A 26,791-nucleotide genomic window follows, 5' to 3' on the forward strand; every position below is an offset into this window, starting at 1 on the left:
TGCATACTGGTGTTTTCCTGAACAACAGGAAAATTTTCCATGAAAGAACTCATTTCCCAATATTGCGAAATGCCATTGTTTGTAAACACCAAAATGGCCACTGCCCTGTGGTGTGAAAACACTTTATACAAGGCGCGAGGAACTCGATTGAAAAAAAAAGAGTCCTGCCTACCTCTGCGCTGAATGCAGATTCAAAGTTGTCTTGTACGTTATATGAAAAGTTTTCTCGTTGGAAACTGGATGGCAGGCCTTGCGGACGGTCAGCGTAAAACGCAGACTGTGTTTTTAATTATATATCGAGTTATTTCCATTATGGAGCGCTGACCGTAAACAGAATTATTTAAGCTAATCGCAGTAAACGTCTGCACTCCGGTTAGACTGAATGTCACTCAGATTAGCTTGAAAAATATAACGCTCCGGTTAGCCTATTTATACGGTAAGCTCTCAATGATGAGATGATAACACGATTCAGTTAAAAAGTCTGCAGTCTGCAGTTTCCCTCAGTCTGCATTTGAACCCTGGTTCGCAGTCTGCGTTTTACACTGACCACTTTGCGGCCAACGGTATTACCTTTCGCACTGGACAATCCAAGGACGGAAGCGACATAAATACTATAAACAACCACCCCACCAAAAAACATGAACAAGATGTTTTCTTAGTAATCAAAATATCTCCCGTAGGGAATTGCAAGGGAAGGATTTTTCACCTCCTACACTGAAGTTGTGAGACCTCTATTAGTATAAATTTACCAACGTTCTATCACGAATGTCGGTCTTACTAGTTACGCTACACACTATCTATACCGTTGTAGAGGGTGAGTAGCGTAACGTTGTGCGGTTGTTAAAAAACTGGTTCCCGCTTCTATGCGTTTTCGAAGTGTCTCTGAAGAGGATTTAGATAAAGTTTTGGACGACTAGCAGATTATTCGCTCTGGATTTCTATGCATGATAGTTGATTCGGGCGCAACTATCACACGATAGAAATCTCGAGCTCATAATCTAATTGCTTATTAGAAACATGAACTTAAACCAATCAGCGCGCGTATTTTCTTTGGACTATTTTCTAGTAATTTATACTTGAAGATTCTTTGATCGAACAGTTCATGTTTAAACAAAGCTTTTAATTGATCAACATCTTATTTCTCTTTACGTTATCACTACATTGTCAAATAGAAAGTAATGAGAATTGAAGGAAATCATTACTAAGATGTGTCGATGCAACATCAACGTCACTTAGCTTCCTGTGCGCTTTTTTCGCTTTTTCTTCGTAAACGATCCTATTTTGATTATATATGTTCAGCAGTGTCTGGTCAGGGGCAATCTCCGGTTCAGGTCTGATCAACAGAGCAAACAAAGCACTCAGTACCTCTTGAACACAGCGAGTTGGTAACCAGGTCTCCTCGGACAGGAATCCCAGGCCACGTGACCAGTTGCCGGGCAAACGTTCAGGTGATAAATGGGAGACAAGAAGCGAACCTGGCACAAAAGAGGACCAATAATGAGTCTCTCGCGACACAAGCTGGTAAGTACCGCATAAGTTTTCTTACTGATTGCCTCCTGTACGCAGACGTTCTTTGGATCGTCACGCATGCGTAACGAGCCCAAAAAAAGATATGCTCAGGACTTCTCGTCCCCAATGCTACTCGTTTTAAAACTCCGTTAGGAGTAGACCACATGACAAAAAGGAAACGCAGGGCTCGGGGGACGAGAATGAGACTCAGGTGGCCATTGACTGAGTGGGCGGCAATTGCAATCACAGAGCGCGGTACTGAAGAAAACCACACCAGTTCTGGATCAGGCACTTAATTGAAACCCATTCTATCCAAAAAGCTTTCACCCTGCCGACAGAAGTGTAGCAGCTCTCGTAAGCTTGTCGTTGTTTTGCTTGTTAGCAGCTGTTATTGTTTTGGGGCGCGGCTAGGGGCAGTGTTTCTGTTGTTTGTTCTATTGTCCTCTCAAAGGCTATCAAGGAATTCATGTGAGACCTTACGACAGCTGCTCCTCGACCCTTCTCCGACGATAACACATTATGTATCACAAAGTATTTCTAAATCACACAGTTATCGTCGGAGGACCAAGAGGGTAATTCTCACTACACATTGATTATCACGTGGTCAAGGATTCAAAGTAGTAATAAGAAGAACAACTAAGAACTGAACAATTTCTCAGCCATATGATAGTTTCCTAGACAAATTATTAGCCCTAAAATGCCATGGTTGTTTGCAATATGTACTGAAAGTAGCAATATTCAGAAGGTAAAGACCTCAAACTCACCTTAACTTGTTATATGAAACAATGGATCGTTTTCATGTGACGTCATCCTTTTCTAAAATCGAAAACTAAAGAGCCAACAAAGCTTTTATCCCCATCAGGCATAAGAAGGGGTAAATTTATATCTGTTTACAATGTTACAGCTTAATAGTGTGTTTCGTTTGAAAACCAGCGTATTTTGAGTCAGAGTCATGGCGACTATGGCGGTGCGTGACACAAAGCTTCAGTCGCATTTGTCGAAAAATATATGCCTATCTCATGATTTTTAGCTTTTTTAGAAGTTATATCATCAGAAAAAGTGCTTATGTAAATGTTTGTTTGTTCAATAAAGATAATCAGGTGCCTAGATAGCCAAAGTAAGTTCCAGACGTTTATACTATTTTCCGGCCGCCATATTGGTGCACCACAGAGGTGTATCAACATGGCGTTTCCACACTGGGCTCTGTAAATTTCTGCGAAACATTTCGACAAATATGTGCAGTCTGGGAAAACACGCAAACCTAAAACTTGCAGAAGTGTCTTCTCTATCTATATCCTATAAGATCACAAGTTCTTGACTTTATCCACTGAATGGTTTTCGATTTATATTTTTAATGCGTGACAGTGAAAATGACAGACGCGACAAGAAAGTGTCCCAAACTGTTCTGATGTTTGTTGCGGATGACCCTAACCCTAAAGGCAATATATCAGATATTTTTTCGTGATAAATAACCCAAGGACTGATTCTTTCCTCCAAGTTTTATTCAGAGAAACATTTGCATTCTAATTCTTGTATCAGTCCACAAATAATACACGTTTAAGCTACGAGGAAATAGCTGACCTGCCAAAAGCGACAAGGAAAGGTTCCTAAATCCATGAAATCCGAAAGCAACGAGGGTTGTGACTTTCACCGAACTTAAATGTAGATGTAGATGTAGATGTAGATGTAGATGTAGATGTAGATGTAGATGTAGATGTAGATGTAGATGTAGATGTAGATGTAGATGTAGATGTAGATGTAGAACAACTTAAAGTCATGTCAACTAGGTTTGAAAAACGCTGCAACCCGCGGTTCCTCATATACAGCAGAAGCGGTTAGGAATCTTGTGTGACCGAGTCTGAAGAAAAACTGGGAACTAAGATAGTCACAGTCCCAGTCCCAAACCACGCGCGATTATTTAATTCTGTTTTCTCTTTCTTTCTTGCTTTCTCCTTTTTTTTTTTCCTTCTTTTTTTTTCTTTCTTTTTTGTTTCCTTTTATCCTCCTAGGAAAAGGATCAACTGTTTCGTGTTTTTACGTCTAAAGAAAATGATCGTTTGAATTGAATGAGATGGTTGCAAGGTGGAGTTCTAATAACAACAATTTCAACAGACAAAGCTTATTCGCAGTTTGAAAAAAAAAACACACTCTCTCAGGGAAATTGGGTGGATGTTCAAAATGTCTGTAAAGGACATCTTTTTCCCTGATAGAAATACACATCTGCTTAATTAGAATACAGCTTATAAAGAGAGCAGAACTTTTTTTTTTTTTTTTTTTGAAAGAAAACTGATTTCTCTAGTTGACGTGACCTTTGTGGCAAAGGCTTCGCGTGTTTTGTGGTTTTTGCGCCCATTGTATAGTATTCAGTACACACTCATGCTTATTCTCAAAGTTTTCTAAGAGCTAGAAATCCTTGTAAAAGGAGAGATAATCGAAGGAAATGATATTGCGCTCACTGATTTGAGCATTTCAACTCGTGTTGTAGAGCAGGTTAGCTCGAAACAGCGACTGAATTGAGCCGAATAGTTGCGTGAGGAGTCGAAAGTGATACTCAATTGGCAATCTACTCGTTGGAAGAATTTCGAAAGCGCAGCTTCCATTGAAACTGCATTTATGCTTTAAGTCAACACGGGATTTTTCCTGTCATATCCGCACAAAAGGTTAAAGTGGTACTATGATCGAATTTTGACCCCTTGATTTTTTTCGGTGTATTATAGAATGGCATGAAAGAATAAAAACGCTATTTACCGTTTGCAAATATCTGCATTAGTTCCGGAGATATTTAAGGTTGAGAAATGTGTAAAACTTGTAAATGAGATAACTGATGACGTAATATACTCAACCCAATATTATATCAAGTATATAAATAGAGCTATTTTGGTCCATTTGCAGCACAGACCAATGAAACTTGGTAGGCTAATAGTTCTACAAGCAACACACCTACATCCATAAAAAAATTCTCTTCCCATGGCAATTCACTCTTTTCCAGTCCCCACCTACTACAATATTTTAGTGATTTTCAGCTAAAAAAAATTAAACAAGGCCATGAACTCGACCTAACATATTCATATGCTTGCTGGATCATGCCAGGAGCCATAATCGGGGACCGATCCTGATCATGCATATAAGGCACCATTAGCAAATATCAAAATGGACTGCCAAAGGTGGCCAGAAAAGCCATTGATATTGGGGAGGTCTGAAACCCAGTATCTTGCCATGGTAACAAAACTGTCAAGCTAGTATTGTGCAGCACATGTAGAAAAATGTTACTGCAAAGAATCAAACATTTCTGATACAAATTGGCTGAGATGTCTTTCTTCATTATACTTAATGAAAATTTGGTTTAGTGCATTACGTCATTACTTGGTAATTTGCATATTTTAAAAACTTGAATCTCTCTGGAGCGAAAAGAGATATTTGAAAATAGTAAACAGCATTTTTCTTCTCACACAGACTGCTTGTTTATGTTTTAAAATGGCTTAGATAGGAAAGATGCGACTTTCGTCATAGTACCACTTTAGTAAATGCCATAATCCAGGTCGTGTATATCACCCAGGGAACATTAGATTTACTCTATTCAACAACACTCGCTTTATAATGACAAGGAGTTTGCGTGCTCTACAAAAAGCAACGAACACATGTTGAATAGCTATCTGTGGTTCTCAAAACAAATTCCGATCAAACGAAGTTAAAGAGAGTCCTTTTCATCAAGGACAGAAAATTATCAACTCGCCAGACAAACGCAGAAATATTTCAATTATTTTTCAACGAGTTTTCAATGCGCTTCTGTTGACGTGGGAACATCGAAGGCCCAACACACAAGTTAGAAAATTGCTTTATTAACTTCTAAAGAATGGCGGCGGGCAACCATTTTTTGTATCCTTCTGGTAAACAAAGAGTCCGCTACGTAAATAAACGCTTCTCTGAGCTTCATTTAAGACCCTCGCTCCAGCAGTAACAAAATAGAATCACCGTGTGTCAACTTCGACATATTCGTACTGATCTCTTTGGTTGCTCTTTTTATGAAGAGATTGACTGGAAGAAAGAAGTTCAGTGTTATGGCATCGTCCGCGCACAGGATTACTGATTTTTCCACGGTTTTCTTTTGTATGGTCAACAGATACATGCCGACTTTTAAAGCCATAAATGACATCGTGATTTGTGTATTTTATTAGATCAGGAAATGCTAAAGTTGATATTTACAAATACTTTTAAAACATTTTTTCCCGCACCGCTCACGCTTACAAGATCAGTTATGTTCAAACGACAGCTTAATTTACTAGCACACCAAAAAAAAGCAGTGTATCGTGATCAAGAAAAAGCTGATAAACGCGTTACAACGTCAAGCTAAAAATTTATTAAAACTTTCTTTCCTTCACGACTGTGATGTGGATTCACGGTTTGTGGCATGATGTGAATAAAGTGTCTAAATTATTTGCGTTTAAAGATAAAGACAAAGTGTAGATAAAGAAAACTGTTCTTTTCTCCTCTTTCGCTCATTATTTTGACTGATAATTTCTTATCTGGTTTTAAAATGTAGCTTTGCTTTCCCAAATTTCCCAGCGTCTCCATAAACTTCCGTCAAATTAACACTATCAAGCCTTAAGTTACACAAGTATCTGTTTTCCCGTCTCTAATTAGTTACAATAAATGATCTCACAAACGGTAAAGTTACGATTTTTGTTCCTCTTTCATTTCAATGTATCGAATTGTTCAATTAGTTTGAGTCTTTTCTCTTTCATTTGTGGCTGTTTCTTTGTTGTTTTTCCCGATAGCTGCGTCGTTTTTCTCTGCTATTTTACTCGTAGTCGAGCTATCAGGCTTGTCATTTTTCGCTACAATCTTTTTCCACCTCATCCTTCTGTTCTGGAACCAGGTTTTCACCTGCGCTTCGTTTAAGCCCAGGATATGCGATAATTTGGCGCGGTCTGTGGAGTCCAAATATCTATGCTCTGAAAAGGTTTTCTCCATAACACGCAACTGAAGATCCGTGAAAATTGTGCGCGACTTGCAACATCTTTTCCCGCTTGGGGTGCGAAGAGCTGGCTTTACACGGGAGTGCACGGGAAGAGGATGATGTATAATATCCGAGCTGGAGGGAGGGTCTACAATAAAAAAAGCAGGGAAAAATTAAGTTCATTGATATACGAAGAAAATCTTTTCAAACCGTTTTGTGTGTAGATTTGGAAGCCACTAACAGCTAAGAACCCATTTAAAGGCTTACTTAAATATTTCAACTATTTAAGTAAGGTTTTTAATGGTTCCTATCAGAGTAAAGTTCAGTTTATGATCTTTTCTTTTACATTCATGATCGCCAGTACATTTCGATTACTATCGCAATTCTTTCTTCATTTGGCAAAGCGGATTTCTAATGTTACAAGGTTCAAAAAAGCGAAAAGTTTTAAAATGTGAGAAATCTTTTAACCGGGATGACTGTGATCTCCTTTAGACAAGGAAATTAAATCTTTTATGCAAAGTTCTCTTTTATTATCGTGATTTTTTAGTGATTTATGCCGATGACGACGTTACAATGAGAAACCGTTTTTCATTTGTCTCGAATTCTGCGGAACTAAATCATATCTGCGCTGACCAAATTGAGTCACCATTTTCGATTTCATGCTGAGCCAAAATTAGTGTTGACACGATTCACACGCGCTAAATATGGCTTAGGTATTAGGAAGTTAACAAGATGTCGCGGGATAATCAGGCAGCGGCAGTTTAATAGACGATTAATACGTAGTTTTATTATCCAACTGCAGCGAATACTGTCCAAATAACAATAAAAATATACAGCGATATTGTACAGTGGAAAACCTGTTTGCCGTATTTGTACAGTAGAAAACCTGTTTGCCGTACAGGTCGGCGCGCGCACTCAAAACTGTGACACTCTCCCTCTTTCATTGATACAGCAGTTGGATAACAAATCTCTTATTAGATGTGTTGGTGTGTAGTATCGCTGTATATTTTTACTCGTTGTTTGTATTTTGACTCGCCCTACGGGCTCGTCAAAATACGGCACAACTTGTAAAAATATACAGCGATACTACACATCAAAACATCTAATAAGATATATTTACTGCGCGCTCTGCAGCTCTCGTGACAAGATCGAAATTTAACGAGCTCTTGATAAACCACAAATAAACTGAAGTCCGGAGTTAACACTTAAGAAAAACATTAAAGTGCTAACCTGTCTGTCAAAGAGATGTAGAAAACTACTAACGAATCGAACGTGAACTTACCAGGAATGCTAAGCTTGCTCGTGGAGGTAGGCAGCAGCGTTCTTGGGTCTGTTGTGTAGTTGAATGGCAGTTGAGGGCCCCCGCTCGAGGTGAATGTCTCTTGTTGGGTGTACGGACCAGTTTGTTTGGCCATAAACCACGGCTGTGACGGGTTATAAATCCTGCCCTCCTCCGTCAGAAAATGAGAAGTGTAATGCGGAGGAGGCGACAGTAACAGTGGATTGTTCTGCATGTATTGAGGATTTCTACCTGGGAAGTAAGGGATACTTTAGTGATTTTAGCTCATGACAACGTTATAAGATTTCGAACGTTTTTATTTGTCTCCAATTTTGCGGAACTAAATCATATCTGCGCTGACCAAATTGAGTCGCCATTTTCGATTTCATGCTGAGCCAAAATTAGTGTTGACACGATTCACACGCGCTAAATATGGCTAAATACTTGGCTTAGGTATTAGGAAGTTAACAAGATGTCGCGGGATAATCATAGCAGCAGTTTAATAGACGATTAATACGTAGTTTTACTGCGCGCTCTCGTGACAAGATCGAAGTTTAACGAGCTCTTGATAAACCACAAATAAACTGAAGTTCGATTACAAACGACTCTTAAGTCGTTACGGAGTTAGCACTTGAGAAAAGCATTAAGGTAAAGAGTGCGGCTAGGTGAGAGTCCGGCCGGGTCCTCTTGATACACAGTCCAGCGGACTAGCAAAACAATAGGCGCACTGACCATAAAACAAGTGTTTCCTAAAATTAAATAAAAACACTAGAAAGTTCTTTTATCTGAAGGATACGGTAAATATACTTGAACTTTGAACCACCCTCCTGAGGAAACAAAACAACGACAAAAATTATCGAAGAACTACGTGTGAAGGTAGTGAGAATCAAGGCACTGATCACCTTTGTAGCGTGATTCTTCTGATCCCGGCACCACAGCTTCCCATACTTGAAGGCTGTCCGATGGAAGAGTCACTACAATCCCATGAGGTTTTAGGGACTGCAGTCGTTTTAGCCCTTTCTGTGCTCTGAATTTGATTTTAAAAAAAGAAACCGGTTAACATATTGTTAACTAGACGTCAAGAAAGGTGGCTCCGAGCGTTTTGTCCTCAACATAGCGTACACCCTAATTGAATTTCTCGATCCTCTAAAGGTCTGTCACGCAACACAAAGCTGTCACTTGTCCGTCGTCACAGCACAGCCATTTTCTTTCAAAATTATTAATCGATTTATGTGAAGCTGATCGACCTTGTCAGTAAATATTTGCGCTCTGTTGAAGCATGAAAACATGATTTATTCTCGAGCTAGTAACTCAAAAGAGCTTTAAAGTCTCCACAGTAGTGGCTACGATGCGCATGCGTACGTGTCACAAAAACTTACTAGCAAGAAACTGAAATGGCGGAACTACACGACCGAACACGATGGCGGCCCCGCGGAGAATTCTACAAAGAAATGCTTGCGATTAGTAAACAAGCCTAGGAAATCTTTGTCATTGCAGTAGAGTTCTTACTCATCCAGGATACTTCAAAATCGCTACTCTAACCACCCCCCCGCCCCCCCCCCCCCCCACCCTGCGCCCCCCGCAATCCAGCTTACTCCATCCACAGAACTGGCCTCTCCAGATGTAATCGACTGAAAAAGGCACTCTCTATTCTTAACAGGGTCGGCTGTATTCGTGTATTCATGAATGACGGAACTTTACAATGTTGCAACTTTTTCAGCGCTATTAATCGTACTTAGCAGCTCGTGTAGCCCATAAGGTTTTGATAGACGTGAGGCAAATGTAATTGCGTTGTGTTACATAGCTACAAATCTTTTGGTGATTATTGCTGGTTTTCAGTGTCACGCAATTCAAAATACATCAAAATAAAAAACAAAACCGGTCAATAGATAAAGTCCAGCATCTGGGAAATAAAGAAGGTAAATATACAAAGACTCTCGCCAAAATTCTGATCACAGCAATTTTTCTTATGCGAGATATGCGGAGAAATTTTTTACCCAAATTTAAAGAGATTTGTATGGAGAAGCCATGCTCGTGCCCATCCGTATGGGCACCAACATGGCGGCCGGAAACCAACAGAAACATCTGTCACTGAGTTTTGCTCCAAAAGCGTGAATTTATCACTCGAGAAACTCTAAAACATTAAAATAATACTTTTTCTAAGACATGAACTGTTCAGATAGCCAAGTCCCCCAAAATAAGTCACTTTTTCAACCATCATGACAGCTCTCGCCGTCAAGTAAATGCCGCGTCACGCAAAAGCTTAGAAATTCAAGCGTAGTGTATCACAAAACCAAGAACCCATTCGGAGCGAAAATTTGTATTCAGCTGCTCTTATACATCATTAAAGTAAAATCTCACGAAGATCAACAGTTTTGTTGTTTGAATTTTAGTGACGTCATGTCAAAACCAGCTATTCAAGTACTTACGATTTTCTTACCTTGGAATAAAATCTCTTTTCAAACTCATTGTTTATATCCGTAAGTCTTGATTTGTTTTTGAATTTCAAGACAACCAACTTTTAGACTGCTGGCAGTCTGTTTGTTCTCTCGAAATTCAGCAGGGGTTATGAGGCGAGAAGCTTCAAACACTCGCCTAAGTGCAGTGTAAGTGACCCTCAGTGAAAAAACCGTCTGTCAGCAGTCTAACCAACTTTTAACAACGTCAGCTGGCCAAGGGAATTGTCCCAGGGAAAATACCCAAGGGAAATCCCCTTCAACATTGAAGCGGAAGTCACGCAAACGGCCCCGAGCATATTTTCTCAGAAAAGACTTCTTTAACGCGCGAAATCTGCAAATGTATACCAATGCTGGAAACTGGGGAACGAACAGAAACTGCTTTCAGCCCATATGAACCCTTCAATAGTAGATTACCTAATTTCAATTGTTAGATCATCGTGAATGTATTGTGAGAAAACTTCCTGTCTTTGTTCCCTGTTCCCTGAGAAAAATTGCGTCCCTGTGGTGATATTTACATCGCCATTTTTATCTTAAAAAGTTCATGTTTATAGCCTGCGGCGGAATTAATAGTTTCTAAAAATTATCTCAAAAAAGCTTTCCGTTTTAAATAAATAATAATAAAACGATAAGTTCTCTTACAATTCAAAATCTGATCATCGGCATCAATCGTATCAATCGTATCGTATCGTATCGTATAACATGACCTACAGAGCTGGAACTTTTCCCCAGAAATGACGCCACGCATTTAATGAAGCGATGTCCTTATTTTGACCCTAAACCATTTGACCCTAAACCGTTTTATCTGTTTTTTTTCTTAGCTCCAGAATCTCTGACCATGTTTTGTCGCAGCATCTTGGACGCAGGCCGATCGCGATTTCTACATCAGCCAGGACCAACCACCAGTTTATTGCGGCAAAGAATGGGACTACATAGAGGTGAGACGCTTGGCTGTTTTGAAGAGAAGAAATAGAGGAGTTTGAGAAGAAAATCTCCAGGACCTACTTGATCGAGGCTATGGGTGTTCAAGTATGTCCCAAGTGCAACTCGATGGTAGAACGAGGTGACAAAAAGCACATACGAGTAATTTGTCCGTTGTGTAGTAAGAAAAGAAAGAAAGTTTACGAATTCTGTTGGCATTGTCTGCGCGGGTGGAAAAGTCTTATAGAGGGAATTGCCCATTGCTAATGTATAGTACAGGTTAATAAGAAAAGCGACCGAATGTGACAATCTAAGTTTTTTTTATAAAACAATTGCTTAGTTCAATAGATTTGGGTAATTGAAGATTGTATTGCTTATGTAAGCTTAAGCCTCAGGTCAGGCTAGCTTTAAAAACCTTTCGCTTTCTCCCAAATTGCTTCTCGTGTTATTTGAAAAAGTGATATTTTTGTACACTCTGCATGCCCAAGTAAAGATGGAAGTTAAAAGAAATTTTGTCAAAAATATAATATTTTCCAGTAATGTACGTAGATAGTCGAATCAAAAAAGTAACCAAAATTTGAACAACGAAATTAAAGAAAATGAAGTAATGCAAAACGAAATGGCAATTTAATCAAAACATACTTTTTTACAAAAGTTCTTAAGCTTCATATTTTGAAGTATTTCGCACCGCTTTACAGGGCGTAATTACATCTTTTGTCGATGTTATTATATTAAGCATCATCCTTACGTCTTCCTGACCATGCTGGGAAAGATATAATGATATTCTTATCTCTCTTTGCTGTAAACTACATGGAATACCTCATATCAGAGAAATCTCTCCTTTAGATTTGAAGACGCTGACGTCACGCCAAATAGTCTACGCAAGCTCAGTGTCAGTCTCCTAACCAAGCGTATTAGTTTAATAGATGTTTCAGTGTAAACATAAAGAATAACTAAAGCTGGCCTTCAGCTAGGAAACCACATGTTGTATTGGACAGATAGATCTTTATGAATCGTTTTACTATTACTCTATTCTTGGGTTTCACGTGACGTCACAAGCTTTGCTCAAATCAGTGTCCGCCATGTTGGTGTCCCTAGGGTGTCAAATTTATGCTAACAATAGCCCATTTCTACAATGAAGCTTCTCGAAGCTTCTCTATTACCGCTCTATTATTTCGCCAACTACATGAATATCCAGAAAGAAAAAAAAACGATAAAAGTACCGGGCATCCATCTAAAGGTATCCCAGTGCTCTCTGGGTATGCCAAAAGCTTAGAGAGTCGAGTAAAGGAAAGATATTCGCAAAAGATCTCGGTCATCGGGGTTGACCCCGCAAGCATTACAGCCGAGCAGTTCAGTCCAGAATGCTTGCCTCCTGTGGAAGTCTCGGACTTGCTGAGTTACCTCGTTCTTGAGACCAGCTTCTACACCAACAAGCAGTTCAAGGCGTTCAAGAGTCTGGAGGCGTTTAATTAATAAAATGGTGTCGGGATTTGTAACCTCAGTTGTAGGCAAAGTAATCGCTTAATCGCCGGCAAGTATGTCGTGAGAGCAAGTGTTCGGCATTCACAGCGTATGACTGATCCTTTAGTGAACATTTGAGTCATTTCCGAAAAAGATGGGACTATTTTGTCAGCCCATTGCTTGGGATGCAGAGCTGGACTGACTGAGTCATGCTCACATATCGCGAGTGTTTTATTTTATTTAGAGGCAACTACACGAATTCATGGCAAGCTCGCTTGCACACAGGTAAAATGCTCATGGATTTTGCCGACATATGTCAATGAAGTGCCGGATGCGAGGGCTAAGGACCGATTTTTCATCGGCTAACAAGCTCAAAGAAAAGTTTGACCAGAAAATTGAGGATCTAAAACAGCCGCAAGCCTCGAACCATGCAGCACTGCATCAGCCAGCGCCTCAGCGCATGCAGCGCGCATCGGCGCCTTAGAAAGAGGAAATGGATCAGCCTTATGCCAAACTCAACCAGTGAAAAATTAAAGCAGTAGCTTTAAGTTTAATTGATCCTATTGCTGACCAATTTATCGACCAAAGCCGCTCTGTTCCGATAGTTTCAGAGCGAAGCGTTTGCTACAAACTCGTTCACTTTCTAGCACTTTCTTGTTTGTAGCGTCGCCGCGACTCACCGCAGAAATCCACTCGTTTCTCCTCCTAGTAGTGAGTTCCTCATGTTCTTCCCCTTGATTTGTAATAATCTTAGTATACGAAAAAACCCTAAGCCTTTATGATTTCCACTTTTGCTCGAACAGCCAACAACAGCACATAAAACCATCCCTTCTTTCTCACATTAACGCTTCTTTGGAGACGGTTTGTTTACGCTTGAGGGACACCAAGATGGCGGATAGTAGCCGTTGCTAAGCTATTGGTCACGTGGGTGAAACCCAAGAATTCTTAGTAATTAGGTCCATACCATAGACTGTTCACAGTCCCCTATTTTTCCGTGAGATCGTAGATGTCGATCGTTGAGTTCGACGGGCCGCCATCTTGGTCTCTTGATGCGAGCAAAACTGGGGAGAGAACAAAATGCCCGTGGGTAGGGGTGCTGGAGGGCACGGCGGGCGGAAAAACCCGCCCCTTCTCCCCCACGCTATTAACCCCACCGCCACTTCCCACGGGCATTTTGTACTCTCCCCAGTTTCGCTCGCATCAGGAGACCAAGATGGCGGCCCGTCGAACTCAACGATCGACATCTACGATCTCACGGAAAAATAGGAGACTTTGAACAGTCTATCCATACCACTACATCAGTTCTTCTTATTTTGATAGCCGGATAAACTGAAGTTCTTGCCGGACGGTAGAATCAGTTGATTCTGCTAGTCAAGTTTACCTTTTTAAATGCTGTGGCATTGACCTTTAAAGCGTAGATAGTATCTTGAAATGATTCAATTGAATAAAATTCAGCATGTACGTGCGAAATTATTTTTGTTTCGGAGTATGAGAGTGTGCGACTGCAATACTCGCGCCTTATGTGCTAGTGCGCCATATGGTAATCCATAGTCATAATATTTTCACCTAACGAGACAAGCATTTGGAAGAGGAAGAAAAATGAAAACGTCTCCTTCTTCTGAAGACTATATTGTTTGTAATCTTTGCTCCGAGAAGATGTAGAAGATATAACCAAAAGTCTCAAGCAAGGAACTGCTTGTAATGAGACCCAGCCGAAGGTGAGCACTTCTTCCGGCAAAATGTTCCTTTTTTTACTTCTAAAATATAAAGATGTTAAAACTGGTTCGGCTTAATTCGGTTCGCCTTCAGTTGAGTATCGCCTCACTGACTTGAAACTTCACTGCAAGACAGTTTTTTGTAATGACATAGAGCGTTTCACCACAGTCACCATACTGGTGTTTTCAAACAACCGAACATTTTTCCACGAAATAACTCATCTCCCAATCTTGGGAAATGCCATTATTTGGAAACACCAAAATGGCCGCTGTGAAAACGCTTTATACAAGGCGCGAGGATCTCGATTGGAAAAAGAGTCCCGCGTACCTCTGCGCTGAATGCAGATTCAAAGTTGTCTTATACGTTATATGAAAGGTTTTCTCGTTGGAAACTGGATGGCAACAGACCTTTGCGGACGGTCAGTGTAAAACGCAGATTGTGTTTTTAATTATATATCGTGTCATTTCCATTATCGAACGCTGACCGTAAACAGGATTATTCAGGCTAATCGCAGCAAAAGTCTGCACTCCGAATAGATTGAATATCACTCCGATGAGCCTGAATATCACTCAGGTTAGCCTAATTAATATAACAATCTGGTTAGCCTGTTTACGGTAAGCTCTCGATGATGGAAATGGTAAGTAAACACGATTCCGTTTAAAACTCTGCAGACTGCATTTTCCCCTCAGTCTGCATTTTAACCTCGGTTCTCAGTCTGTGTTTTACATTGACCGCTTTGCGGCCAACGGTATTACCTTTCGCACTGGACAAAACAAGGACAGAAACAACATAAATACTATAAACAACGACCACACCTAGAAACACGGACTGGATGTTTTCTTAGTAATCAAAATATCTCCCGTAGGGAATTGTGGGGGAAGGATTTTTCACCTCCTTTAAACAGAAGCTGTGAGACCCCTGTTAGTATAAATTTGCTTGCGCTCTATCACGAATGTCGTTCTCATATTACTTTCGCTACTCACTCTCTATTCTGTTGTAGATAGTGAGTAGCGTAGCAGTGTGCGCTTGTTAACAAAATGACGGCTGCTTCTTTGAATTTTTTAAGTGTCTGCGAAGAGAGGATTTAGATAAAGTTTTGGACGACTTGTAGATTTATGCTTAAACAATTAGATTGTTCGCTCTCCATTTCTATTTGTAACAAGCGAGCAAACAAGAAAACGGTTTTCACGCTTGGAAACAAGTAATTTGCTATTCACCAAACATTTAATTATTAATAATTGAAGATCCTTTGATCGAACAGCCTATGTTAAAACCCGAATTCTTTTACTTGATCAACATCTCATTTCTCTTTACATTTATCACTACATTGTCAATTAGAAAGTAATGAGAATTGAAGGAAATCATCACTAAGATGTGTCGGTGTAACATCATCTTCACTTAGCTTCCTGTGCGCTTTTTCTTGCTTTTTCTTCGTAAACGGTCCTGTTTTGATTATACGTGTTCAGCAGTGTCTGGTCAGCGGCAATCTCCGGTTCAGGTCTGATCAACAGAGCGAACAAGGCACTCAGAACCTGTTGAACACAGCGAGTTGGTAACCAGGTTGCCTCGGACAGGAACCCCAGGCACACGTGACCAGTTGCCGGGCAAACGTTCAGGTGATAAATAGGAGAGAAGAAGCGAACCTGGCACAAAAGAGGAACAATAGTGAGTCTCTCGCTACACAAGCTCGTAAGTACATAAGTTTTTTGTCTTGATGCCTCGCACCTACACACGGTTCTGAGTCGTTTAATTACAGTTGAACTTCTCTTCAGAGACTGAACCTGAGGCAGAACTAACTGAGAGAATGGATAAATAGCTGGACAGACCAAGTGATTGGTTTGGAATTCACATCTGACAAGTTGAATAGGTAGCCGCACCTCCTGTACGCAGACGTTCTTTAGGCTCGTCACGCATGCGCTAAAATATCTACTCGGGCATTCTCGTCCCCAGTGCTACTCGTTTTAAAATGTGTGGCAATATCAATGACAGAGCGTGGTGCTGAAGAAAACCAGACCAGTTTCAGATCAGGCACTCAGTTTAAACTCACTCTATCCAAATAGCTTTTACCTCGCCGACAGAAGTGTAGTAGCTCTCGTAAGAGTGTAATTCCTTTGTTTGTTAGCGCGCAGCTGTTCTTGTTTTGGGGCTAGAGAAGCATTGTTTCTGTTGTTTGTTCTATTGTCCTCTCAAAGAGTATCGAGCAATTCATTTGAGAGCTTACGAGAGCTGATACTCGTCCCGTCGCCGACGATAACACATCATGTATCATAAAATTTCTTGTCCCAAAGTAACGGCATTTCTACATGTAAATCATGCACTTACCGTTGGAGGACCAAGAGGGTAATTCTCACTACACAATGATTATCACGTGGTCAAGGATTCAAAGTAGTAAAAAGAACAACTAAGAATTGAAATCTCAACCATATGATGGTCTCCCAGCCCGCTCCCGGACAACGTTTATGATAAGGTTTATAACAGATTTGAAGCCTGTTCTGAGCAATCCTAGGGGTAATAGTCTTTAATAGCCTAGGGGTAATAGCCATAAAATTTCATGATTTTTAGCAATATGTAGAAAGAAGCAATATTCAGAAAGAAGCGACCTCAAACTCACCTTTTAAAACTTGTTATATGAAACAATAGTAATGATAGACGCGATAAGCCCGCATCCCAAACTGTTCTGATGTTTGCTATCAGATGACCCCAACTCTAAAGGAAATATATCAGTTTTTTCGTCTTGATAAATAGCAAAGACTGATCCTTCCCCACCACTTTTATTCAGAGAAACATTTACATTCTAATTCTTGTATCAGTCCACAAATGATACACGTTTAAGTTACGAGGAAATAGTAACCGTCCCAAAAACGACAAGGAAAGGTTCCTAAATCCATGAAATCCGAAAGCAACGAGGGTTGTGCCTTTCGCAGAACTTGAGGTAAAGAATACGGCTAGGCGAAAGTCCGGCCGGGTCCTCTTAATAAACAGTCCAGCGGACTGGTAAAAAGATGGGCGCACTAACCATAAAACAAGTGTTTCCTAAAATAAAGTAAAAATACTAGAAAGTTCTTTTTTATTTTCTGAAGGATACGGTAAATATACTTGAACTTTGAACCGCCCTCCTAAGGAAACAAAACAAAAACAAAAATTACCAAAGAACTGCATGTGAAGGTAGTGAGAATCAAGGCACTGATCACCTTTGTAGAGTGATTCTTCTGATCCCGGCACCACAGCTTCCCATACTTGAAGGCTGTCCGATGGAAGAGTCACTTCAATCCCATGAGGCTTTAGGGACTGCAGTTGTTTTAGCTCTTTCTGTACCCTGAATTTGATTTTAAAGATGAAAATTGTTAACGTATCGTTAACTAGACGTTAATAAAGCTCGCTCCGAGCGTTTTGTCCTCAACATAGCGTGCACCCTAATTAAATTCCCCTCAGTACAAGACGTCTGTCACGCAACACAACGCTGGGCAATGAGACGATCGAATTAACTATCGCACGAGACGTCAACTTTCTACTCGGTGTATTAATAGCACAGCCATTTTCTTTTAAATATTATTAATCGATTATTATTAATCGATTTTTATTAGGTTGATCGACCTTGTCAGTAAATATCTGCGTTCTGTTGAAGCATGAAACCATAATTTATTCTCGAGCTACTAACTCAAAATAGCTTTATAGTAGATAGCGGCTACGATGCGCATGCGTACGTGTCACAAAAACTGACAAGCAAGAAACTGAAATGGCGGAACTACATGACAGAACACGATTGCGTCCTGGCGGAGAATTCTCTGAGGAAATGCTTGCGATTAGTAAAAAAGGCTAGGAAATCGTTGACTTCGTAGCAGAGTTGTTACACATTCATCATACTTCAAAATCATTACTCTAACTAACCCCCCCACAAATACAGCTCATTCCATTCACAGAATCCGCTCCAGATGTAATCGACTGAAAAAGGCACTCTCTCTATTCCTAACAGGCTCAGCTGCACATGTATTCATGCATTGACAAATGACAAAACTTTACCTTGTTGCAACTTTTTCATCGTTGTTAATCGTGCTAAGCAGCTCGTGTGGCTCATAAGGTTTTGATAGACGTGATGCAAATGTAATTGCGTTGTGTTACACAGTTACAAATCTTATGGTGATAATTCAAGTACTCTTGATTTCCTTACCTTGAAATGAAATCTCTTTTCAAGCTCATTGTGTATATCCGTAAGTCTTTGTTTTTTAATTTCAAGACAAGCAACGTAACTTTTAACAACGTCAGCTGGGTAAGGGAATTGTCCCAGGGAAAAAACCCAAGGGAAATTCCCTCGGACGCTGAACACGCGGAAGTGACGCAAATGCTCCGCGAGCTGATTCGGAGAGAATAGTCAAGACTTATTTAACGCACGAAATCTGCAAATGTATACCAATGCTGGAAACTGGGGAAAGAACAGAAACTGCTTCCAGCCCATCTGAACCCTTTAATTTGCAGATTGCCTAATTTCAATTGTCAGATCATCATGCATGGTTTCTCGGAAAACTTCTTGTCTTTGTTCTTGGAGTTCTGAGAAAAATGGGCTCCCTGTGGTCATGTTTACATTTTTATTTCAAAACGTTCATGTTTATCAGAGATTTTATAGCCTGCCCCGGAGTTTGTAGGTTTTAAAAATTGTCTCCAAATAATCTTACACGGTTTAATTTTAAAATGAGAATATTAAAACGTTAGGTGTGTTCTTCCACAACTCAAAATCAGCTCACCATCTGCGGTCGTGTCATGCTAATAATTAACATGACGTAAAGAACTGGGACTTTTCCCCAGAAATGACATCACGCATTTGCATGAAGCTCTATCCTTACTTTGGCCCCAAAACATTGCACCACAGTTTCGAAAACGTTCTTGCGTCGACAAGATCGCGAATCTTTAGTTTAAACAGAGCTGAACGTATTTGTGTTGACCGTGACCTTCGAAGGTAAGAATCTTCAGCTCCTCTTTACTGTTTGAGTTTTACAGAGACCACTCTGGCTTTAAGCAAATTTTTAAAATTATTTTCGCTCCTCTGTCTCCAGGTACATTATTTTCGATGGCACCAGGACAGATTCAGATATTTGTACGAGGTATACAAGGAGGCACAACTACCATAGACATTCATAAGGTATAGTAAATGAAACACGCCGCGCAAATCTTGGTGACTGTCTTCATAAATTCGGACAGAGTAGAAGCGTACATATTCAAAACATCCACTGTTTCAATTTATTTTCATCGTGTAGGATGCTACCGTCAAAGAATTCTTTGCAATGGTGTCTAAAAAGAACAGGATACCGGTGGATCAACTTCGTGCGATTTACACGACAAAACAATTAGAGATAGGCAAACGTTTGTCCGACTACGGCATGCAGCACGGATCCACGGTGTACCTTGTTCTCAGATTGCTTGGCGGATCTATCCCTCCTGAGAAAGAACTGGATGACGCAGTGGAGCTCAGCGATGCCCCGGATATGATCACGTGGGACGACGATCCCGAAAACAAGAGGGCCAAGATGCCTTGTGGTCACGCAATAAGTAAGGAAGTGCCTCTTTGGAAACTCTTGGTTACAGACCCTAACTGTTTTACTTTAAGCTTTTAGCTTGTGATCATATGGTGTAATCTAGATCTGGGAACATACTTTGTACTATATGCTATCTAAACCAACCCAGCCCACCTTCCCTCTCCTTCTCTCCCCCTCTCCCCATCTCCCCCTCCCACTCACCCTCTCTCCCACTCTCTCACCGGTCCCTGGTCTCCCACCTGGTCCCAACACTGCTTCTCTCCATTACGGCCTTCATAACATAGGTATTAACGTGACTACCGGAGCGGAGTAAATTGCCTTGCCCACATAAACTCCGAATCCGGTAACCAGCGACCACGTTACGGTTTACCTTTTACGTCCTAGATCAGATTATCTTTACAGCTCGTCCATTCACCAAGTTGCATTTCTTTGTATCTGGTTTCGTCTTAGCTCCAGAATCTCTGACCATATATTGTCGCAGCATCTTGGAAGCAGGCCGATCGCGATTTCTATGTCCTTATATTAGCCAGGACCAACCACCAGTTTATTGCGGCAAAGAATGGGACTACATAGATGTGAGGCGCTTGGCTGTTTTGACGGATACCGAGATACTGGAGTTTGAGAGGAAGATCTCCAAGAACTACTTGATCAAGGCTATGGGTGTTCAAGAATGTCCCAAGTGCAACTCGATGGTAGAACGAAGTGACAAAAAGCACATACGAGTAATTTGCCCTTTGTGTAGTAAGGATAAAGAGAAAGTTTACGAATTCTGTTGGCATTGTCTGCACGAGTGGAAAGAAAGTTCTTACCCGAACAAGTGTGGTGAGTTTTTAAGTTGTGTTGCAATTAAAGAAAATTACAAAAATTCCTGCTTCAGCTATCGATGTGAACTCACAGCTAACTTGTTCCTAATGAACAGTGGAGCCTCCACTTCTGGTGAGCTCGTAGCCAATAATAAGACGTTCAATTTTATTTGAACATGCGGAAAAGATAGGGAAGGAAGGAGGGAGGGAGGGAGGGTGAGTAGGAGGGTGGGAATTCGAGGCATGATTGATGGTCACGCATCTCACTGTAATGGCCACGTGTTCGCCCCAATTGTACACTGATCTGGATACTTGTCTCTTAATCTAGCCTCCCCACTTTCTTTTTTTAAGGGAATGCTGACTGTTCAGGTGAGGACAGACGTCTGAGGTTCCTACGTAATTGCCCCAGGAAGGAAATTGTTAGAGTGGTAGGTTGCCCCTCCCTCCGCGCATGCGTATCTTGCGGCATGTTGATTGAGCACGTGCGGGCCTGTAAGCACATGACATGCCGATGCGGTAAGGAGTTCTGTTTCATCTGCTTGAAGCCTAAAGAAGCCAGTGGTTGGAAGTGTGGAAGGTACAATGAAGCTTGCATTATAGCACCCGTGCAAACCAAGATCCCTGGAGAGAATTAGGACCGTGACATTATCGTTCCATGACCTTAACTTATTTCTACAGCTTAGAGTAGACGGAGTCAAATTGGAAACAAGATTACGGCTAGCTCCACCACAGCTTATTACATGTGTCAATGATAGGTTTAGAAATCTTGAAACTTGCACCAACTCTCGACAAGCGGCGTTGTATTGTAGCAGTAGTCTTCTCCGATGTTGTAACTCTTTCGCTGTAGCGGAATTTGGTAATCTCTGTATATGTAATGGTAGCGACCTCGGCCTGCCTGGTAGCGAACATGTAGCGAGCCTGAACTTAGTGAACTCGACAAGTAACAGAACCAATTTATTCATGCACCATAGAGTTGGATTTTTGTTTTTTCATCTTGAAAATCAAGTAGTACTATGTTTGCTGGTCAACTATTTGAATCAGTTAATCTGCAATCACCAAATGTAAGCTTGTGGTTTAATTCGTGACTGTAAATAAAGTTTATTACTCTCACCATAGCTCAAACTTTGAATTAGTTTGAAAACCTGGGACCGTAGGGACGAGGTTGGGTTCAACGATGCTTTTAAAGTGAAACACTGCTACTCTAGTTTATAACTAGTCGTTTTTTATGGTGCAGGGAGTGTCCCCCCACCTGAAATGTAGCCTTCTTCTTCGTATTTGCTTTTAAAATTTGTTTACCTCGCCTGTCAGTTACGCCATTCCTTAATGGTGCTTACAAAAATCCTGGATCCGCCCCTGCTACATTGGCACAGTTACGGCACAATACCTTTTTAACGATCGCTATTGTAAAGTCGTCAGGTCAGTAGGTATAAATTGGTCTTGATGGTCAAATTTTGCATTGTCCAGTTCCTTCATGATATTTCTGGTTTTTAAGGACTTAATGTTGCTCACACAAGAGGACAATGCAAATCTCTGCGATACATCCTGCGGAGTGGGGACAAGTCCATTCATGTGAGTTACCCACACTAGTCGCTGACTCTGCGACCTGTCCGTCAATTTCAAACTGGTTTGAGTTGAAGGGACAAACAGGCCCTGAGACTTGTCCCTTCAAAATTCCGACCTTAGCTGCCATCAGTTTATCTTACTAACGAATACACGAAAGTGAAGTTGTTATGCTGTGTTCTCTTACCTTCAAATTATTTGGTGACCGGGAGTTAACTAATTTCAGAACTAGACAGTGTTTTGAGATTCTATGGTACAGTAAATTAAACGCCAACACTGACCACCATTACCAACCGGCCCCCCTACAACCCCCCCCCCCCCTCCCACACCCCCGTCACATAACGTCACATGGTTACTGAAATAAACTTCAATTTTCCCGGGAAAAAAAAGAACAGCTGTCGTAACGAACACAAATGCAATTTCTTCTGTTTCATGATAAAGAAGCAACTTGACCAAAAATAAATAAAGAATGCGATTAGGAACCAGAAAACTCTGTAAAAGAAATTATGTTCTGCCACAACACAAAATCTGATATCGACTTATAAACAACGTGACGTAAAAAATTGGGACTCGCCTGACATCATCCGTTTGAATGCAGATTATTTTGACCTTAAAATATTACACTGCATTTTCGAGACGGTCTTGCGTCGACAAGATCGCGGAATCTTTGATCGCCGCTGAACTGATTTCTCAGTGCTGACTGTGAACTTCGAAGGTATTATTCTTTTGCTTTCCTTAACTACTTGAGTTACACAGAGAGAGTTGTTGCAAAAGTTTAAAAAAAAATTCTCTCCTCTTAATTTCTTCAGGTGTAGTATTTTTGATGGCAACAGGACAGATTCAGATATTCGTGCACGGTGTGCATGGAGGGATAACTACCATCAACACTCATAAGGTATAGTAAATATGCCGTGCAGTTAGTTGTGTGTGCTAGATGCTCATGCGCGCAGAACTTCAGACGAGTATCAGGGGTGGTGAACGGTGTGAGATAAACTGACTTTCCCGACCAACAGATGAACCGGAAATTTTAACACACAATTAATCTCAGCTATTTGAACTAGCAGTTACAAGTTGCCTTCAACTCTTTAACTGATCAACAAGTTTTAAACCAGAATTTTTAAATTTGAAATTATTTGAACTAACCGTTCCATGTTTAGCGCAACACTCACAGTTAAGTAGCACGTTGTCCTAGATATGTCAAACCGGATATATGCGCCAGCAAAACAGCCCAACTGCTTACGCAGTCACGCGTTAAAAACAAAAAAAAAGCAAGTCGGTCTTTCAGTCTTGCAAAAATTCGAGACTCCTAGACAGTTCTGTGAGAACTCAAGACGGCGAGACGGACATAGCGGCTAAAAAGAACGTGACTGCGAGACCTGTCAAATTCGACTACAATTTTGCGAGACTCGTGGTTTTTGAGGACCATTCGCATCCTCTAGTACCTGGGCGCGTATTTAAAACATCCGTTATTTTATTTACTTAGGATGTTACGGTCGAGGAATACTTCGCAATGGTGTCTAAAAGAGGATCAGCTTCGTGTGGCTTACACCACAAAGCAACTGGAGATAGGCAAACGCCTATCCGACTACGGTATGCAGAATGAGTCCAATGTGTTCCTTATTCTTCGACTGCTTGGCGGATCAAGGACATCCATTCCACCTGAGAAAGTACTGGATGACACAGTGGAGCTCAGTGGAGCCCCGGATATGATCACGTGGGACGATGACCCCAAAACCAAGAGAGCCAAGATGCCTTGCGGCCACGCTATAAGTAAGGAAGTGCCTTTTGGGAAACTCTTGCTGACGTTAAACTATCAGCTTGTGATTGTTATTGATAACGCAATCTGGAAACAGGAAGTAGTTTGTTCGTACTGGCCATCACTCCACTTTTGCCGCCTTCCACTCTCTTTTCTGTCATCTCCCCTCTCCCCTCTTCCCTCCCCTCTTCCCTCCCCTCTTCCCTCTCCCACCTCTCCACTCATCCTTAAGCCCTCTGTCCTCTTTCTTCTCCCATCTCCTCTCTTCCATCCCCCTCTCCCCTCTCCCCTCTCCCCTCTCCCCCCTCCCCTCTCCCCTCTCCCCTCTCCCCTCTCCCCTCTCCGCTCTCCGCTCTCCGCTCTCCACTCTTACCTCTCCACTCTTGCCTCTTCCCTTTCTATGAGGTGCGCAAGGTACAATGTACCATACACTATAGCACCCGTCCAAACCAAGATCCCTGGAGAGAAAAATAGTTCCAACAGTCCCGTTTCCACCGATTGTATCACTTATGTGTAGCAACATTCTCTGTATATATTTGAAGATGTAAAGTTGAATAAAAAATTGTTCAGTGTAACTCCTCCTGAAGTAAGCATGCTCGTTCGCAGTCATTGTTACTGCGCATCCTTATTACGCACGTAATTTATGTCAGAACAGCACGCCAACACGGTAAGCGCCCGCGCTAAGGAACTGAAATATAAGCAAGGATAGGACTTGGTACCGGTTGCGCTAACTTCACTTGCAGTTTACTCTCTTAAATGGTTTGTGACCCTCTCATTTCTTATCATAGCTCACTTCCTTTCACGATTTTCTTCGTGCAAATAAATTTTATAAAAAGTTATTAATTTCACCGTGGCTCAACCTTTAAATTAGGTTTATAATTAGTCATTGCAACCTTTGTCCAGCGCCTGAACTCTCTTCCAAGCGCACACTATGACGTTTTTAAGAGCGAATGGGGCCAAAAATTGCACATTTTCGAAATATAGTGGCAATAGCCGAAAAATTGATTTCGCTCATATTCTCAGCTTTAGTAGACTTTGATGTGAAACTAATCACAGCATATTAACTGGTAATTTACTGTCATTTAGTCTGGATAAACTGCTTCGTTTCCAGTTCCACTTGAGTATCCGTTTCAGAAGGGGGAGGGATTATGGAATGGACTCTTCGTGTTGCCAATTAGCCTTCCTTTGATACTTTGCGCCTCAGATCTCTTGTACTGAGTCAAAAACTCTTTAAAAACCCGAGTACCGAGTGTCAACTCTTGCCTGTTAAGCTTGTTGTTTGCTTCCGCCTTTTACGAAAGCCTTGAAGTAACACCATTGTCAAAATTCCTCAATAAAATCCTTGATTTTGGCGGAATAACCACGTTAAAAGTCAGTACACACGAGGGGACGAATCCTTGCTACAAGTCCTGTGGGTAAAGGACAAGTCCATTCATGTGATTTTACCCATATCTGTGTAGACATCCAGTCGCAGAGACCTAATTTGGCCTCTGGTTTGATTTGAAGAGGCAGGTAGGCCCCTGGACTTGTTCACCACCACCCAGCCTTTCCAACACCCCCCCCCCTCCATGCCCTGCGCTACCCCACTCCGTATCGCATCTCCCACCGATGTAATCGGCGGAAAAAGGATTGAGAAAAAGACGGTGTTTTCTATCTTTGATTGGTATTCCTTGCAGATACTAATTTACTTCATCTTTAGAATGGTTATCCATAACTGTCACAAACCAGGTTTCTTTGAAGATTTGCATATGTGCAGCTTTTGAAAGACGCGAGGTGATTGTTTGTCGGAGAGGATAACGATTGCCTTATCTTCTACTTTTATCCAAGCTTCTCCAAGCTTAAACATGAATGATTTTGTACGGTATGTAGTTATAAATAGAGTGGAATTTTCTCACCTTGAAATAAGATCTCTTCTTAAGCTCGTCATATCTGCAACTTTCGAACTCTCAGGGAAAAAACCCAGGAAATTTATAACTGTCGCTCAGAAACTATTGAATGTAAATATTGGCCGTCATCCAAGACTCATCCGCTAATCAAAGTTTCCGAGAAACTCAAATATGAAATTTTGCTTAAAAAAATCAAATTACGTTCACTCTGAAAAACACAAGAACTGCAGCAGAACGTATATACCGACTCTGAGACTCCAAACAATGACAAATGGCAGCGAAGCTAAACCTTTTCAAGATTAAAAGTCTTTTCATGTCGATTTGATAAGATTATGACCATAAAAGGACTTGATCAATCTGGGAAAACCCCTTTCGTTTTGCGGACTTTCCAAGAAAACCGAGGTGACGTTATAACGTTGGCCAATCAAAGGCTCGGGGGGTTTTCCCCCAAAAGTGAAAATCGTTTCTTCGACTAACAACCCTTTGTCCTCCAGTTCTGACCGGTTCGTGTGTTCTTTGTTATCGGGAAGTGCAAACGCGGATCATTCTGTTTTCTGCGAGCTTCCATAAACCTTGTAAGGTAAGAAGTTTCCAAAAGATCGTCCTATTCGTTCTGACCTTATTTGGGTTATCGAGTCGCAGCGAAAGTTAAGAATGTAATCTTTCCTGTTCTTCCTTCAGTAGTTACCTATTATATACGATGGAACCGGATGAAATCCAGATATTCATCAAGGGCATAGAGGGACGGTCGACCACCATAGAGATTCATAAGGTATGGTACATGGGCGAAAATCGATTTAACAATTGATGAAAATTTTGGCCACTTTTAAATTTTCGCTACCGACACAAAGGGAGATGCAGAAAAGGCTTCCGGCCTTTTGAAGTCGTTAGCTTTATTGCTGTGGATCGTACCCATCTCTGTATTCCATACCAAGTCTGCTTATAGCACCACTAAT

The 26,791-nt window shown here is 41.0% G+C and overlaps 3 protein-coding genes and 1 pseudogene across 4 annotated transcripts; 2 read left to right on the forward strand and 2 right to left on the reverse strand.

Moving 5' to 3' along the window:
* Nucleotides 1-5,656: 5,656 nt before the first annotated feature.
* On the reverse strand, nucleotides 5,657-10,395 carry LOC110047257 (homeobox protein DLX-3-like). Its single transcript, XM_020753005.2, has 4 exons — nucleotides 10,186-10,395; nucleotides 8,648-8,772; nucleotides 7,749-7,997; nucleotides 5,657-6,614 (listed from the first exon to the last, which is right to left on the reverse strand). Exons 1-4 carry the CDS (start codon nucleotides 10,212-10,214, stop codon nucleotides 6,223-6,225), a joined length of 795 nt encoding a protein of 264 aa, XP_020608664.1. The 5' UTR covers nucleotides 10,215-10,395; the 3' UTR covers nucleotides 5,657-6,222.
* A 1,641-nt stretch (nucleotides 10,396-12,036) lies between these two features.
* On the forward strand, nucleotides 12,037-13,392 carry LOC149096977 (uncharacterized; annotated as a pseudogene).
* Nucleotides 13,393-15,507: 2,115 nt separating this feature from the next.
* LOC110047261 (ubiquitin-conjugating enzyme E2-17 kDa-like) lies at nucleotides 15,508-26,094 on the reverse strand. Of its 2 annotated transcripts, none has more exons than XM_089279842.1 (5): nucleotides 25,845-26,094; nucleotides 17,494-17,618; nucleotides 17,388-17,418; nucleotides 16,625-16,652; nucleotides 15,508-15,945 (listed from the first exon to the last, which is right to left on the reverse strand). In XM_089279842.1, exons 1-5 carry the CDS (start codon nucleotides 25,874-25,876, stop codon nucleotides 15,697-15,699), a joined length of 465 nt encoding a protein of 154 aa, XP_089135968.1. In that variant the 5' UTR covers nucleotides 25,877-26,094; the 3' UTR covers nucleotides 15,508-15,696. The 2 variants fall into 2 exon arrangements, with proteins under 2 accessions (XP_089135968.1, XP_020608668.2); XM_020753009.2 differs by lacking the exon at nucleotides 25,845-26,094 and adding an exon at nucleotides 18,471-18,766.
* LOC110047255 (uncharacterized) lies at nucleotides 19,117-21,748 on the forward strand. The gene is made up of 5 exons (XM_020753001.2): nucleotides 19,117-19,253; nucleotides 19,351-19,436; nucleotides 19,552-19,843; nucleotides 20,281-20,652; nucleotides 20,985-21,748. The coding sequence occupies exons 2-5, from the start codon at nucleotides 19,365-19,367 to the stop codon at nucleotides 21,266-21,268; spliced, it is 1,020 nt and encodes a 339-aa protein (XP_020608660.2). The 5' UTR covers nucleotides 19,117-19,253; nucleotides 19,351-19,364; the 3' UTR covers nucleotides 21,269-21,748.
* Nucleotides 26,095-26,791: the final 697 nt, after the last annotated feature.

Source organism: Orbicella faveolata, unplaced genomic scaffold, assembly GCF_042242905.1.
Source record: "Orbicella faveolata isolate gen_17 unplaced genomic scaffold, um_ofav_v1 contig_47, whole genome shotgun sequence".
Classification (NCBI taxonomy): Eukaryota; Metazoa; Cnidaria; class Anthozoa; order Scleractinia; family Merulinidae; genus Orbicella; species Orbicella faveolata.

Bases quoted from the DNA above. Each gene is read 5' to 3' on its own strand.
- LOC110047257 (XM_020753005.2), bottom strand. From the start codon at position 10,214: ATGAGTTTGAAAAGAGATTTTATTCCAAG. The intron at 7,998-8,647 runs GTGATCAGTGCC...CTTACTTCCCAG, and splicing joins AGAAGAATCACGCTACAAAG to GTAGAAATCCTCAATACATG. The intron at 6,615-7,748 runs GTAAGTTCACGT...TTTTTATTGTAG, and splicing joins GAGCAAGCTTAGCATTCCTG to ACCCTCCCTCCAGCTCGGAT.
- LOC110047255 (XM_020753001.2), top strand. From the start codon at position 19,365: ATGGCACCAGGACAGATTCAGATATTTGTACGAGGTATACAAGGAGGC. The intron at 19,437-19,551 runs GTATAGTAAATG...TTCATCGTGTAG, and splicing joins CTACCATAGACATTCATAAG to GATGCTACCGTCAAAGAATT. The intron at 19,844-20,280 runs GTAAGGAAGTGC...GTTTCGTCTTAG, and splicing joins GCCTTGTGGTCACGCAATAA to CTCCAGAATCTCTGACCATA.
- LOC110047261 (XM_089279842.1), bottom strand. From the start codon at position 25,876: ATGACGAGCTTAAGAAGAGATCTTATTTCAAG. The intron at 16,653-17,387 runs GTATCCTTCAGA...ATCATTGTGTAG, and splicing joins AAAGTTCAAGTATATTTACC to TGAGAATTACCCTCTTGGTC. The intron at 15,946-16,624 runs GTAAGTGCATGA...CTTTTGTGCCAG, and splicing joins ACCCTCTTGGTCCTCCAACG to GTTCGCTTCTTCTCTCCTAT.